Here is a 16,613-nt window from a genome sequence, read left to right as displayed (position 1 = left end):
GTAGATTTTCACGGGTACAGGTATGCAGGTCTTGGCGTGTTCGGGTCTTTTCCCGTGTAAGGTTGAGAGCATCTTGGCAACGTTTCGACGAGGTCCCAGTCGCCATCTTCAGGCTGGTGCTTTCGGCTTCATGCTTGTGAGAGCAAAGCATGATTTGGAGCTGCCGTCTCCCTTTATATACTGGTGGGGAGGTTGGCTGTGTTGTCATTTCTTGATTGGTTGATGGAGTTGATGTTTGCTGATTGGCTGGCTTTTTTGTAAGAACATGTGTGGCCGAGGTATTGGCTGTGTGTCTATCAGCCTCCTGTGTTGTAACGACCTAGATAATGGGCTGTGTGATGACCTTCTGAGTTCTATTGTTTTGACATTCTGGGTCTTGTGCTGTAATCTCCTGGGTCATAATGATGTATGTATATATGATGTATGCATATGTATATATATTTGCTGACACTTTATTTTGCCATATGTTAAATAATAAGTAATTGATACCAAATAATGAGTCAAAGATGTGCAATCTTTTTCTGATTTTAGATAGATCCAACTTTTGAACCAGAGGAAAATGAAGTCCGTACTCTCTTTGGATTGCATCTAATGCAGAAAAGGAATGATGGTGTGATTGATCGATCACTATTCAAAAACATTGTTACTAAAAACAAAAACGTAAGTAGGAAAAAGGCATGTTTTGAAATTGGGTATCTGTAAATTAGGTATCTAATAGGTATGTCATCTTGAATGAAAATGGGATTAATTCCAATAGTAATGCTTAGTCCTATTGCAACTGCTGTTAAAAGGATCTCTATCAACCAAGCTGTTAATCACTTTTGAAAACTTGGAGAAAGATTGCTTATGAACCAGATGGTGAAAATTGCTCTTACTGTATAGTCAGAAAGTGCGGAGAAGAAAAGAGGGTTGGAGATAATTAGATGCTAAATTCATTTTGTGTCTGAACTAGACTGTGATTATCAGAGAGGAAGTGGAGTTCTTTCTTTAAAGAACCAGTCCCAGAAAAATGTAGCTTAGCAGACTTTGCTCTAAAGTCTCTCTAGAACTCACACTGACAAATCTGTTGTTACTACAGATTTGGAAGGTTCAAGTAACAGTTTTTGAAAAATGTTGGATTTTCTGCTTTATTACCGTGTTTCCCCCAAAATAAGACCCTGTCTTATTTTATTTTTTTTGCCACCAAAAAGGGCACCAGATCTTATTTTCAGGGGATGTCATCCATGATGAACCTCATTTGCGCGCATCGTCCCTGGCCTCCTTTTTGCTGTCAGAGGCCTTCAGGAATTTCTTCTTTTGTGGCCAGCGAGGCTTTCCTGAAGGCCTCTACAGCCGATAGCAGAGCTCCGGATTGATCTGGAGCTTTGTTATCAGCTACAGAGGCCTTCAGGAAAACCTTGCCGGCTGCAGAAGAAGTGGGCTGGCGAGGCAGATGTCAGGGTGTGCAAGGCCTGGCTACAACTATCCAAAAATAAGTAGGAGGGCAGCTCCCCCCTCCATCCCCACCCTAGCTTAATTTTTACCAGTGTACTCTGGAGTGGGTGGGGTCTTAATTAAGGCTTATTTGGGGGGGTAGGGCTTCTATTGGGTGCACATGTAAAAAATCAAGCTAGGACTTACTTTCAGGGTAGGTTGTATTTTGGGGGAAATGGTAAACTGGATTAGGAAAAGGGAAGGGGTTTATGGTAAGTTTGATTTAGTCTTTATGCTGCTGTTTTGGGGCACTTTCTGCTTGCTTCAGAATAACCAAAAACTATACTGCAAAATTGAATTTGGGTTGGGCACTGGAACCAGATATTTACTATTCTGAGCTTTTGAAGACCAACTTCAGGGAATTTCTCTACTAGAATATGTGCTTTGGGCTGTTCACTAGTCATGTTTATGTGGTGCCTTCCTATTGGCTGATGGGTGTGCTGATGGCTTGTCAATTGTGCTGACAAGGAAGGCGCCACATAAATAAACACAACTCTGAAAACTGCCCAAAGCACGTATTCCATCCCTAAAGATGGGCTCCATCATGAGTCCAAAAGCTCGGAAGAGTACATCTCTGGTTCCAGTGACTGACCCAAATTTGATTAAACATCATTATCCTGGGACATGTATATTTGCCTTCATTCATGAAAAACTATCCTACTGAGTTCCTACACTGATTATAGGTGGAGGATCTTAGACCATTAGCAGTGAGAATGATTTATGAAACAGTTTACTCTTTCTGACACAAGCCAGATGTTTAACCAAACTCTAAAAGTTAATTAATACTCCTTATTTTGCCCTTTGAATCTCAAATTTTGCCTTTTCTGGTGATCAAGGTCCAGTTGCAACAACAGCAACTTTGGGTTGGTTAGGTGTAAGGCAAGATGCCTTAAAGAACTGCAAAAACGTTTAACACTGATTACAGCTAGGAAGCAACCTTCCTATTTACCTCAATACTGGCAAATGTCAGCTATGGAATTCATTGCTGCCACATAGTTGAAGAAAGTGGGAGGGGGTGATGTTAACTGAATAGCTCTTAGTAGAAAAAATATATTATTTTGATAGTTCAAGGTTACAGAGCGTGGTGCAGAGAAGAATTCAAACTTACTTTGGGATTGGTGTATGTGATCTGGTGATGAAGGAAAAGGGGATGGGTTGTAGCTTGGGACTTTGTGGGGAAGCCGGGAAAATTTAGTTCTGGATTTCCCCAGTATGTGCCAAGTACTGTTCTAATAAAAGTACTTTGAGATGGCGTGTGAGTTACTGACAGGAATGGATTTTCCCTGGAACGCTGACAGCAAATTTTATTCAAAATATCTTTTTAGGATTTCTTTGGTAGCCATGATTGGAGACACCAGGTTTGACACCAGTTTGAACTGGGATTATCTGCAAACAGAGGGTCTAGGCACCTGTGGAGCTACGTCAGATGTTTAAACTCAGTTGGCACTCAACAGAATCACCTAATCACACTTTTGCAGCTCCACCTGACTAAAATACATGCCATGTAGACGATGAATATTAGGAAACTGGATATGAAAAGTGTATTGGTGAAACATACAACAAATAAAGAGCCAAAGGTGCTTTTCCAAAAGGCAATTGGACTTTCTTGGGGATTTTTTCCTTTAAAATGTTTCGCTTCTCATCAGTTTTGGAAAACCTTGGATGAGGTGCGAAATATTTTCAAGGAAAAAACCAAGAAAATCCAGTTGCCTATTGGAAAAAGCACCTTTGGGATAACCATGACCTGCATGACTTATTTATTTGATAGACATCCAAGAAAGATATTGGTAAGCTTTTTAAACTGGAATTCATCTCTGACATTTTAAGAAATTGCCTTCCATTAAAAAAACATTTTTATTGTAATTCAACCGTCCAACTTTTTGTACAAGTAATCCCCAGGTTACCAGCGTTCCCTTAGTAAAATGTTTGAAGTATGCAATAAGCGCCCCCTAGTGTTTGCAAACAAGTCCTGAAACGATGAATGTTTCAGCACCACGGCAGCAGTAGTTTGCCCGTAGGAACAACTGCAGAGGCTCTACAACATTCATCCTGTGCGTTTTGGCCTGCCCCTCTGAGCCTCAGTTTTGGCATGTGCAAGCCTTGCTCGGCAGTTTGCCAGCCAAAATGGAGCTTTGGAAGTCCGCCCCTCTGAAACTCCATTTTGGACAGCAGAGTGCCGGGCGAGGCCTGCGGAGGCCAAAATGGAGCTGTAGAGGGGCCCACATGGCTGAAAAGCTAAAGAGGAGATAGCTTGCTAGATCTTCACATGGTAAATGGGGATGGGGGATTTTTTGATGGCAGGAAATGCTTCATGGCTGTAATAAACCACTTTTCCAAGGCCATTGTAACTTAATTGTTAACTGATTAATTGTAAGTCTTGACTATCTGTAACCAGGTAATGTTTTCATTTCCCTTTAAAGACCCAAGATGCCATTGTAATAATCTTTCTTTGTTTCAGTTGTCTGATTCAGCTATCAGAGATCTCATTGTTGCCACCATTGCTGTTAAATATACTCAGTCTAATTCTGTTTGTTATGCCAAGAATGGACAGGTATGTACACGGGGCATTTAGAGGAGTATTTTATTGTTCTTCCTGATTTAATATTCAATTTTAAACATGATTGCTATCAAAACAGATCTTATTGTTATAAAATTGTTCCTAACATTTCCGACATAAATTGTTATCCTGGACAATATCAGTTTTCATCTTGTTGTGTGAGATGGTCTTCAAGAATATGAAGAGTGATATGAAGATATCAAGCAGTGATAAGGGCTTTTACAGATTCTATAAAAGCTCATAATCTAAGTAAATGTAATCCATGCAGGTTCTAACTAACATGATCTATAGTCAGTTGTTGAGTGTTCAGCAACATCTCACCAACATCAGATTCTCAACATCAGATTTAAACATTTTAAAATGTTAAATGCTAAATATTGTACAAAAGTGCAATGCTGAGTTTCTATTATAAGGCTTCGTTCATATTTTGAATTACTGAATCATCAGATCCTACCCAGTCTATACATTCTGATGTTGTGGACTTCCAGGCTTTCAGTAGCTCAGATCAGAATGCTAGCTGCACTCATTTAATCTTTGTCTTCTCACCATCTTTATATAGTGATCTTGGGTCATTAACTAGGAGAATGAAAGTTTAGTTTTATCTGTCCCAAAAGCTAAAGATGATAGCACTTTCTGTTTGGAAAATGCATTTGTACACATCATGGAAGATTATGTGAAGTTAAGCTATTCTTTTTTAAAGAGTAATTTCATGAATATATCCAAATAATTGGGGAGGTAATTGGCTTGCCTCCTTTATTGAAATGAAAATAAAATTATTCTTAAGAATGGCTGAAGTGCCAAATTGCAAAGCAGGGGAAAGGAGGGTCTGAGGAACTACGGATTTCTGGCATTATCTAGGAAGATTCTAAGTCAGGTTATGTAGGGGTTCATGATGTACAAGCCCCTTAAATACAGTAATTACTACTAGACAGCAAAGATGTCACAAGAATAAGATTTAGAGTAGAATCGTATTCATTTTTTTTAATAAGAAAACTTATGTAATAAATAGTGTGTATGTCAGGAAAAATGATTGACAAAATAACCTGCAGTTCTTTAATTGGCAAGCTGATTAAGCACTGAATTGAATGGATGTCAATCAAAAAGGTACATAATTGGTTTGAAAATAATATTCATATACAAAAAGTATGTCTTTCAAATTAGAAAAGAATATTAAGTCGCTAACGGTAGGTCCAAAAATTAAGTATGCAATATGGAATATTGTGCTTGACATTTGTGAAAAGGATCTTAAAATACTAGCTGATTGCATATTGAATAGTATACATGTCTGAAAAACAACACAAATGCAGTTTTAAAGTGCATTAAGTACAGTGTATAGAATGTAATCAGTTCAGTTTTTCTGCTTGATCGAACCCCAGCTTGAGTACTGAGTCCAGTTTGTGGGAAGGCAGATCTTGATTGAAAGGAAATATTTCTTAATATGAGCATTTTGACCATAAAGTCAACTACTAAGAAAGGTGGTGATTCTTCCCTATACCAGGTGTATTCAATCAGCAGAAAACAGTCATCTGTCAGGGTTGCTTAATTTGAAATAATTTAGATATTTAGTAGTTTGGATTGCATGGGATAAATAGCTCTTTCCACCTGATTCAATTAAAGGAAAATTGAAGAATTCCAAATATTTTAAAAGAAAGTAGAAAAGCAAGTTTTCATAACTATAAAGTTTGATCCTTTTTGTGCTTACTTGAATATAAATGGCAAGATTGCATGATGGGACTTTCTCTCAAATGAAGGCATCAAATGGCATTTTACTGTTTGTATTTATTTTTAAAGAAGCCATGTGGGTAGCTCTTAATCTCTCTTTGTCATGCCAAGCTCATGTTCTTCATGAGCTTTAATAAAACTTGACTTCTACAAACTCATTCAAGCATTTTCATTTTTTCACCTTAATGTGTTCTCTGCAAGAGCCCCTTGGGGTCTTTGTAGAAATAATGCCATCATAAGGGAATTTGCAGCTGTGATTTGGCAAAAGGTAGACTCTAGTCAAATTAAAATAAAAGCAAGCATTATCTGGCAAATAACACATATGTCCATTCTGTTTTAGCACAGCAAGTTTATGACTTGAAGAAGCTTAATCCCTGTTGCTGATACTATATTTATTCAGAGTTATAGAGTCTACCTTTTTATTTCAAAACAAAGATTATTTTTATGCCAATATTTTCAAACTTGTTAAAAAAAACATGCATATTTTTCCTCAACCAAGAACTTTTCAATTCATTGAATCCTATGATTTTTTTTATGATTTGTTTTAAAGGGTTTTTCAGGAGCTGGGGGGATAGGTAATGTACATCTAGGAATATGTTGCCTTTGCCTTTTTAGTTTATTGGCATCAGGGTAAATGCTGCCCTCGTAGTACTTAATAAAAATGTACTAAGGAAATCATCCAGAACAGGCTAAGATCTGTTGCTGATGTACACACTTTCAGTTTGAAATGATAGATCTCAAGTGAGTATTCCAGACACTCATATACTTGACTCATGTACTCATATATTTGAGTTCTATACATGTTTACTTAGCTAATTTCTTGTGTTGTCTGCCTAGTTCAGCAAACTTTTAATGGTTTTATACATAGGCAACAATTTGCTTGAATTCAAGAGTGATGATAGTTAATGGGCACAAACATATTTACAAAATGATCACAGCTTAAAAGTAATATTATGTGTTTAGTGATAGTGGATGGTGTGCCTAAAAGCAGACATAGATTTGGCTTGTTAAAGAGGAATGGATCAAAGTTGCAAGAACTACAGAGATATATGACAAATGAGGTCACCAAGGGATAGGACTGAGTATCTTAAAGCTTTTTCAATTAAGACAGTAGTGTCAAACTTGCATCATCATGGCATCGTCACATGACATATCAGGACTTTTTTCCCCTTTCCCATGGAGGTGGGGCCAGCATGTGACGCATCCGGCTTGCGGGCTGTGAGTTTGACACCCCTGAATTAAAAGTTTGATTTGTATTTTATTTCAATTTTTGACACATTTTAGTCCTTTAAAACAGAGATAGAAACATACATACACATCTCTGTCTTTTAAAAAATGTGAACTAGGTGGACTTAGGGGCACATGGGGTTTGTATGCTTGGGTTTTTTTTTAATCTTCTTTAAAACATTCACATAACCACATATCTCTTCTACAGTTTATTGCTCTCTGTCTTTCCACTTAATGGTCTCATTAAGTTTAGTGTTCCTTCATATATTTTCCAGCCCATCCAGCTAAATGTGTATAGTTTCCAATAAAGTTCAGCCTTCAGATTTGGTGTCCTTACGGCATAGTAGTCCCTGATATATTATAGCATCTTCATTTTGCTTTATCATTGTCTTGCAATGAGTCAGTTCCTTTAAGAATTCATAGTCCTGAGATCGTGAAATGCTTAACTTAATGAATAGGGATTCCAGGAATCCTAGACAATTTCATATGTTTGCGTATCTCAGATAGCTCTAAATTTATATCAGGGTTTCTGAAGTCTGTATTTTTGCAGTTCTCAGTTTAAATGGATTCTTTTGCATGGTATAAATAAGCAGCTTTGGTTTAGAAGGCCCTAATTCTGATTGAGTCTAACTTGGGCACCCTTCAAATGCTTTTATGGGTAGTCCTTGACTTAAGACCACAATTGAGCTCAAAATTTCTGCTACTTACCAGGAGAGTTGTTAAGTGAATTTTGACCCATTTTACAACTTTTCTTGCTACAGTTGTTAAGTAAATAACTGTAGTTTTTAAGTTAATAACATGGTTAAGTGAATCTGGTTTCTGCACTGACTTTACTTGTCAGAAGAGCATAAAAGGTAAATCACAGGATCTCAGGTCATAAATATCAGCCAGTTGGAAAGCGTCTGAATTTTGATCATGTGATTCTGGGGATGCTGCAATGCAGTAGAATAGGCTGTTAACACAGTAACATATTCCTCAGTGCTCTCTGCATTACTTAATCCTGAGTTTACAAAGATTTCTAAAATATCACTTTTTTCCCCCTTGAGTTGGAGAAAGTAACTCCTGAAGAAGGATTCACAAAGCTTTTGCCTATTTCTATCTCCCTGTCTCCAACTGACTTTGACAATAATTTTGTTTTCCTAATATAATTAAGTAATTAGTCATTCCCATTAAACTCTTCCATAATTCCTGGTTCAATAAAAGACCACAGAAGCTCTAAATTGAAAAAACTGCTATTGTTCCTCCCAAAGAAGCAAGCTTCCAACTTGTATTTGATCTATATTGTTATAAGCATGCAGTGGGGTTTTGATAAGTATTCTTCAACTTTTATTGGAATCCCCTTTTTAATCATTGTTCTTACAGATTACAGATAGGGCTTGAAAGTGCATTGAACTAAATGTACAAGCTAAGAGGGAAATTTTGCAGCAGATTTCAACAAGAACTCTGATCAGTTTGTAGTCTAAGGGATTAGGTATGAGGTGAAGAAGTATCTGTGAATTTCCTTTTCATTGCAAGAGGAGAATCCTGAGACGGTTTGCATTGTGAATAATTGATTGCTTCCTGTTGAATCTCTTGCAGTGCCTATAGAACGAGTAAAAGGCAGTTTCCAAAGAGTCAGTTAAGGTGACGTCAGTGGAAAAGCTTAGGTAGGAGCTCCCTAACAAATGTTCCCTTTAAGTGGAATTGTAGTATTTGTTTATTCTAAAAGGCCTGACAGAGGTTTGGAAAGTGAGATAACTGAACGATTATTTTCTGCTGAAAAAGCAGAGGCTGCTGTTGCAAACACTGGAAGAGACATATACTTTATCGGAAATAAGATAACTTTACAAATACAAGAACTGAGCTAACAAAAGTTGAGTAGTGAAAAGGCTCTAAGTCACGGGTTTCAAACTCGCAGCATCACACTGCTGTCGCATGATGTTTCACTATGTTTTTCTCCTTTGTGTAGTGGGGGTGGCCTGCATGTGATGCATCCAGCCCACAGGCCACCAGTTTGACACCCCTGCCCTAAGTTAACAGTTTGTACTATTAACTTGAAAACCTGTGATTTGAAATAATAAAATTCTTGTCTACTGGCAATGCTGTAAGGAAAACAAAATAAATGAATATGACTCTAATGTCATGGCTTTTAGTGATAATGACATAATAAATACATACAAAGCTTTTCATATGCCTTTTAATTATATTGTTCCATGTGTTTTAGGTGATTGGAATTGGGGCAGGGCAGCAATCCCGTATCCACTGTACCCGTCTGGCTGGAGACAAGGCAAATTTCTGGTGGCTCAGACATCACCCACGAGTGCTTTCCATGAAGTTCAAAACTGGAGTAAAAAGAGCAGAGATCTCCAATGCTATTGATCAATATGTTACTGGGACCATTGGTGAGGTAAAGCAATCAGACGCATAAATAGAAGCAACTCTTAAAATCATACATGGACTTCAACTCCCAAAATTTCCAGCCAGAAGTGTGAGAAGCTTGGCTCTAATTCTGGGAGTTGAAGTCCACTCATCAAAGCTGCCAAATTTGAAAAACACTGATGCATATTGCCATTTGAATAATAACGAAGCATGTTTCAAAACAAGAGTTTCCACCATTGAAATTTATCCTTTCTTTATTCAAAAATATCTTACGCACATCCAAAACAAGCTTAGGGATCCATCATCCCTAATGGTTGTGGTAGATTAGGATCAAATGGGAATGAGTACTTTTGAAGTTAGTCTGTTTTTTTCAAAGGTTTGAGACAATATTGGATATTACCTTTTTCTACACTGAGGGAGAGTCTGGAATAGAACAGAAGGTGATTATTTTCTGCTGGTTCTGATCATTCATAGCAGCTAAATTCCAGAAGTGATGGGTAACTTTGGTAACTTTTTTCATATCTTCCTGGAAAACTTTATTCATGGGTTGTTTTTTAATTTAACATATCTTTGGAAGGATCACTAGAAGAGAATAATATTGGGAACACCAGTTTCATAGTTTTTCCATATCAACCCATAAAGGCTGTTGATATTGCTAATTGCTGAGATTTTGTCTGGACTACATAAAAAGGTGTCCACTTTTCAAAAATGATGATTGAGAACATTCTAAGTATTGGTAGTCCTCAAGGTACAATAGTAATGAAGCCTACCCATTACGATCATAACATTAACTGAATCACATTAAATAAATGAACTCCGCCCTTCCCCAATTCATATGTTAATCAAACGAATGGGTAGTTAACTGCACATGTGGTCCCTCAGGGGTAGCAAAAACATGGTCTCCAGCATCTCCCCACCCACCAAGATATATGATGGTCGCTTCCCACCCCATGGGATCTCCACAGCTGCTTGTGCCTTCTCCACACCACCATCCCTATTAGCAATCACCTTCTCCAAAGCTCCAGAACAGGCTGAGCCCTGCAGTAGGTGACTTTTTCTCAGATGCTGGCAAAGCTGTATTTTCCCCTCACATCTTGTGTTCTTACACACATTCATTTTTGCACAGATAGAATCGTCTGTAAGAAGATCTATCATGTCCCTGTAGGCCACCTTTGGTTCCAGCCTGAGCAATGCAACAGGCACCCTCTAGGTGCTGCTGGGTAACTGATTTAAATGAGCCGCTTTGGGGATTGCAGTTCAAAAGCTAATTTGAACCGGAGGAGGCGGGACACAGGTGGTTGGGCAGCCAGCTAGAATGGCAGCAGAAGAATCGAGTCCCTCGCAGCAGTGCTGTTGCCAGGGATGGCTGAACCTCTCACAGAGAGCCAGGTCAGAGCAGCCACCAAGTGCCATGCCTGGAAGCCCTGTACCTGCCCTTGGTTGCTCACCTCTGGTGCCTTGGATGCTGGAGTCCCTGGCATCTGCAGGAGGGCACCCCCACAGCTGCCTGCATTCCCATGAGAGTCCTCTCCCTCAGGGAGACCCCTGTAGATGCTTCCCTGTCTACTCAATCCTTACTGCGGCCTGCAAAGCAGGCCCAACAAGAGCAACAAGCTCTCCATTTCTCTGTCTCTGTGGTGGTATAATTGGCAAGGTTTGAGCAAAAGAAATGGAGAGCTTGGTGCTCTAGTTCTGTCTGCCGCGTGTAGTGCAAAAACAAGTGTGTAAGAATGTGAGGTTTAAGAAACACCACCACCCCAGCTTTGACAGCATCTGAGAAAAAAAAATGGCTGCTTTTCTGCTGTGTGGCCCAGCATGTTCTAAAGCTCTACAGATCTTCAAAAGGTAAGAGTGATTGGTGACAGGATGCAGAGGAATGTGTGGAAACCCAATAGGATAGAAAAACAGGCCCAGTGCTTTTGGAGACCCAGCAGGGCAGGATGGGGGGGGGGGGTTATATTCAGGGATCATGTTGCAGCTTCTAACATACATAACTTTGGGACCAGGAAGTACCTTTGGCAAGGATGTCGTAACTTTGAACCATCGCTAAGTGAACTATCATAACTAATTAAATTTCATTTGAGAAGGGGAACCCTTTTGTAGAGTCATCACTAATGATTGAAGACCAAAGCATTCTGCCCGAATTAGCCTTAGACCAATGAAGATGCCTATTTATGTGAAATCTAACTTGACTGTAGCAGATGCAAATTATTGTAAGACACATATTTGTGGGACTCTTTTGAAAAATATTTGGGATATCTTTTGCACCAATGTCTTGTGATTTCCCCATTAGTACCCACTACTATACCCCCCCTCCCCTCCTTACTAGCCCTGTCCTCAGGAGCCAGGTGCAGAATCCTCAAGAATATTGTGCTTCCTGGAGTGTACATGAACCTTAGGGCTTTCCGAATATATTCTCCTCCGAAGAAGGCATGGGGGTACCTGGCATGGCGTATGGAATAGCAATTCATTCTTAAGGACTCAACAGAGTGCTCCATCAGAAAGAGCCATGTCTTCATTTTTAGGAATCCTGTAAGGCAGTGGCACATCAGATCACCAAAGATGACAGCTCGACTCCCTACTTAATATTGTAGAACCAATAGTAACAGGACTATTCACCTATTTGCGCTCTCTTTACCAGAAAAGTTTATGTTGATAGAGGGAACACTAAAGCACAGTAAATTTTATTGTTTTCTGCAGAAATGAGTATGGAATATATGGAGTATGGAATATGTGGAGTATGGAGTAACCAAACGTTCTTATCTTTATCTGAAAAATAACTCATATTAAATGAAATTCATAAGAAAACAAGTCAACTAGATTGTTGATTTCTTGAGGCAGTTGGGAGCTCATGAAAATTAAAAACCAGCTTATGACATTTGGCTTAAAATACCATACATTCCAGCCATAAAAACTGATGCTGCAGTTCTTAGTTCTGTTTCAAATTATGAGGCTAGGAAAAAGGTGGATAAAACAAACTGCCACTGTATTTGCCATGTTTATATGAATGAGATTTGCTCCATCTAGCAGATGATTAAAAATACATTTTTACAGGGTGAAGATTTTGCAAAGTGGAAGGCACAATTTGAGGAGGTCCCCAGTTTGCTTACTGAAGCAGAAAAAAAAGCCTGGATTGGAAAATTAAATGGTGTCTCACTAAGCTCTGATGCATTTTTCCCTTTTAGGGATAATGTGGATAGAGCAAACCAGGTAAGTTGACATTGTGATCTTTTGTTCAAGTCACATAATAGAAGATGTTCTTGTTTAATCAGCTACCCATACTCTAATGGAAATGTTTGGCTCTTTGGAACATACTTAAAGCAGCAAGCAAGCTAGATTACCACACTGAGATGATTGTGGACAAGTGTTAGAGAATGATCAGCAACATGGATCTCAGACTGATACCTACATTGCTTCCTGCAATTCCAAATCAGACTTTTGGCAATTTAGCACTAACACAAAATGCAAACTTCATTTCATCTTCCGAATTTCCAAATTCACAGTTCCTTGATTAATTAACTTAAGACATTAGTGAATTTTTTTTAAAAACCCTCATGTTACCAACTTGGACTGTACCCCTCAAAGGAGATGAAAGAAAAAGTAAAAGTAACAGAAATGTATCACAGATAACACCCTGAACTTAGATTTTGTGTGATGACCCGGGGCGTGACACAAAGGCAACACCGTCAGATAATCAGTAGGAGTCCCTTTATTAGCTCCAACTTTGCCCCCAATGTCCTGGTTGCCTTCTGGCTAGAGAAAAACACATTCCGGAACAGACTTTGGCTGCAGAGAATCAAGTCCAAAACATGGTCAACAAAAACTGTAACTATAAATCCATCAAGGCAAAATGAGGTAATTAGTCCGGCAGGGCAGGAGCAAGAATTCCAGACATGAAAGCATGCCAGTAACCCAACACAGTTGGGAGGATACCAGGAACACATAACCAAAGACAACAAGATAAACTCATGGTGGTTCTCAGCAGCTGCCGTACTCCAGCATGCATTTCTTTTAAACTTTCTTTCCAGCTGTGTCTAATGAAGGGAATCGGGGTCCTTTCCTCCTCCAGAAGCCATGCAACCCACATTGCTCTCTTCTCCATTGCCCTAGGATGAAGAGTGGGTGGGCCTGGGTCTTCCTCTGAACTCGTTCTGCCCAGCCGGACTTTGCTCTTCCCCAGTTTCCTCCACAGCCAACAAAGCCACACTCCCACTCCATGTCAGCTGTTTGTCTTCCTCCTTGAATTCAGACTCGGACAGGGGCATGACATTTTGCCTCAGGTGTTGGGATAGGATGTAATTAGGATTGAAATCACTCATCTGTAATGTTTCTACCATTTTGGGGTGAAATATGCAGGACAACACATTAAAATATTTTTTCCTCTGAAATTATGGGATGCAGTGGGATGTTATGGGCAATTGACATGATTGCTGCCAGTGCCCTTCACCAATGCTGAGATTTTTGCTAATACTGCAATCAGAAAAGCAAAGAGGTTAGTGTCCAGAATGCTACTGAGGTTGAATGAAATATTAGGTTATTGCACCTGCTCTATTACAATGAAGGTGGTAAAAAGGACTTTCTTGAGGCTTCATTGCATTCTCAAGTAACAAATCTACAGAGCTTTTAAGTTACATGCAGATTAGTATTATACCCATGAAAGGCCCACTATGTCATGTGATACACAGAGATTTGCGAGACATACCAAAGTAAAATAATCCATAATTAGTTAAGTTGTTTCAGATCCAAATGGAGTATCTGAAGCAGACACTCCATTTTTCTAGTTTTGAAGGAACAGTTTTGCAAGCTGAAGATCCAGACTTGTTGACTCTTGCCCAATAATATGGTCATCTTGGCCAATTGAGCAATCTCAAAGAAGGAGGTTGAATGCTTTATTGCATTAGCAATAGCACTTAGACTTACATACCGCTTTACAGTGCTTTACAACCTCCTCTAAGCGGTTTACAGAATCAGCATATTGCCCCCAACAACCTGGGTCCTCATTTTACCCACCTCGGAAGGATGGAAGGCTGAGTCAACCTTGAGCCCAATGAGATTCGTACTGCCAAATTACAGGCAGCTGACAGCAGAAGCAGCCTGAAGTGCTGCATTCTAACCACGGCTCTTAAGAGGTGGTTCTTCTTTGCATAAAGAGGCAGTGCTTTGACTACTCTTTTCAGGAGATTGATTGTTCTGGATCAAAAAGGCAAAAATATCTTTTTCTGGGTAAGGGAATCCAGAGGAGGGTGGTGATCCAACTGAAAGCATACTTAAGAGACAAATAATCCTGTAAAGCCATGACTGTTTCATCTGGATTATGTGAAAAAAATGGGCCTTGAGTTAGTTGACTTTTATAGGAGAGAAATAATCCATGTGATTCTCAGTTGGTTTTCCACTGGCTTTTGAGTCAGTTGACAGAATTGATCAGTTGTATGAATTGGGCGGCACATTTGTGTAATATTTATGCTTTTAACAGTATGTTCCCAAGATTTGTACTAAGATTGGGTTGGAGTCTGGAGTCTTACTATGCCATGCCCCAGGATACTGTCTGTCTTTGATAGTATCCAATGTTTATAAGAAACTAGGGGGTTGCAGTCATTAGGGAATATGGGTTGAAATGTAATTGGTATACTGATCCTACATGCCTGTTTCTCTATGTTGTCTGAAGGGGGAGAGAAGTGTATCACTTAACTGGGCCCTTGAGTTGAGTACAGGTAGTCTTCAACTTACAACAGTTTGGTTAGTGACCATTTGAAGTTATAATGGCATTGAAAAAAGTAACATGACCATTTTTTACGCTTAAAACTGTTCTACCATCTCCATAGTCATCTGATCAAAATTCAGACACTTAGCAACTGACTCAGTATTATGTGATTTCCCTTTTGAGATATGACAAACAAAGTCAACGGGGAAGCCAGATTCACTTAAGAACCATAATTATTATTAACATAATAATTGAAGTGATTCACTTAACAACTGTTTTCCTTTCTCAGAGTGGAGTCCAGTTCATTGTTTCCCCGTCTGGTTCTGCTGCTGACCAAGTTGTGATTGAAGCTTGTGATGAACTGGGAATAACTCTTATTCATACCAACCTTCGCCTGTTTCACCACTGATATTTAAAAATCAGTATTTTTGAAGCATCTTCTTTACACAATCTACTAAAATCTACACATGTTGAGAGGACTAAAATAAGAGAAAAAGTATGAAAATTTCTTGAAAAATAAAAGTGCAAAACTATCAATAGTGAATCTGAATTCTTTAAGAACTTGGCATGGGTGTGGTTTTCATCGGCACAAAATCACTCACTGCTTTTTATCATTCTCAGATAAGGATTGTACATATTGGAAATGTGTTCTTTTAAATTAGTGAACCTGATTAAGATGTTCATTAACAGTAGGGCGGCAGTTTCTCCTGAAATTGATTCCTTGTGGAAATAGGATGATTTCTGGATGGAACAATTGTGCAGAGAAACTAGTGTAAGAAATGGGGAAGGAGGATGTTGGCATCACTTTAGTATTATTTGTAGATGTATCCATCTCATCTGAAATTGGTGCCAGAAAACTACATAGATTTGTCAAAGCAGTCCCAAGAGTCAAGACTGACCTGAAGGCACACACACGAACGCAAAAAAACCTTCTATTAAGCGGAGCTGTAAGATGGGAGCCTTTTTGTGTATGTGTCACCATACAAACTTACATTACTTTTAAAGGATTGTTTGTATGTTGTATTAATTTCCTTGTCTTACTTTGAAAATCTCCATTGTGTATTCTTGTCCTTTGAAACAAAGGATTTAATAAATGTTTTAATGAATAGCTAATACTTTGGAAGATGGACTCAAGATCCAGAAGCACCTTGACAGAGTTGAATACAGGGCCTTAAGTAATAAGATGCAGTTCAGTGGTAAGAAAAGTACGTTCCTGTTCTTAGGCAGGAAAACCCAGAGGCATAGTTACAGAATAGGTAAGTGGTGGCTAACCTTTTTGGGCTCCTGTGCCAAAAATTGTGCGCGCGCGCGCTTGTGCGCTTGCACCCAGAAGGCAACGTGCCCTCCCATGCACCCTGCACATGCACGCACAATTGCCCCTACCGCCGCCCGCTTACCTGCACTGCACCTTGTAGCTGATTTTTGGCTGGTTTGAGGCCTTTATTGGCCTCCAGAGGCTTGAAAAAGGCTTTGCAGGACAAATAATAGGTCCATTTCGTCACTTCCGATATTACAGGAAGTGACAAAACAGGCCTATTATTCATCCTGCAAAGCCTGCAGAGGCTTTTTTCAAGC

The 16,613-nt window shown here is 39.1% G+C and overlaps 1 protein-coding gene across 1 annotated transcript in view; it reads left to right on the top strand.

The window, feature by feature from the left end:
* ATIC (5-aminoimidazole-4-carboxamide ribonucleotide formyltransferase/IMP cyclohydrolase) overlaps positions 1-15,575 on the top strand; it is a 36,054-nt gene extending 20,479 nt beyond the window's left edge. The window contains exons 12-16 of the mRNA XM_026707705.2: positions 532-660; positions 3,932-4,024; positions 9,183-9,365; positions 12,392-12,547; positions 15,328-15,575. Of these exons, the coding sequence (XP_026563490.1) occupies positions 532-660; positions 3,932-4,024; positions 9,183-9,365; positions 12,392-12,547; positions 15,328-15,447 (681 nt within the window). The 3' untranslated portion in view covers positions 15,448-15,575. The remainder of the gene's footprint in view (positions 1-531; positions 661-3,931; positions 4,025-9,182; positions 9,366-12,391; positions 12,548-15,327) is intronic.
* Positions 15,576-16,613: the final 1,038 nt, after the last annotated feature.

Source organism: Pseudonaja textilis, chromosome 1 (genome assembly GCF_049901715.1).
Source record: "Pseudonaja textilis isolate UNSWEBS1 chromosome 1, rPseTex1.2, whole genome shotgun sequence".
NCBI lineage: Eukaryota > Metazoa > Chordata > Lepidosauria > Squamata > Elapidae > Pseudonaja > Pseudonaja textilis.
This window is presented reverse-complemented; position numbering and strand designations above follow the sequence as displayed.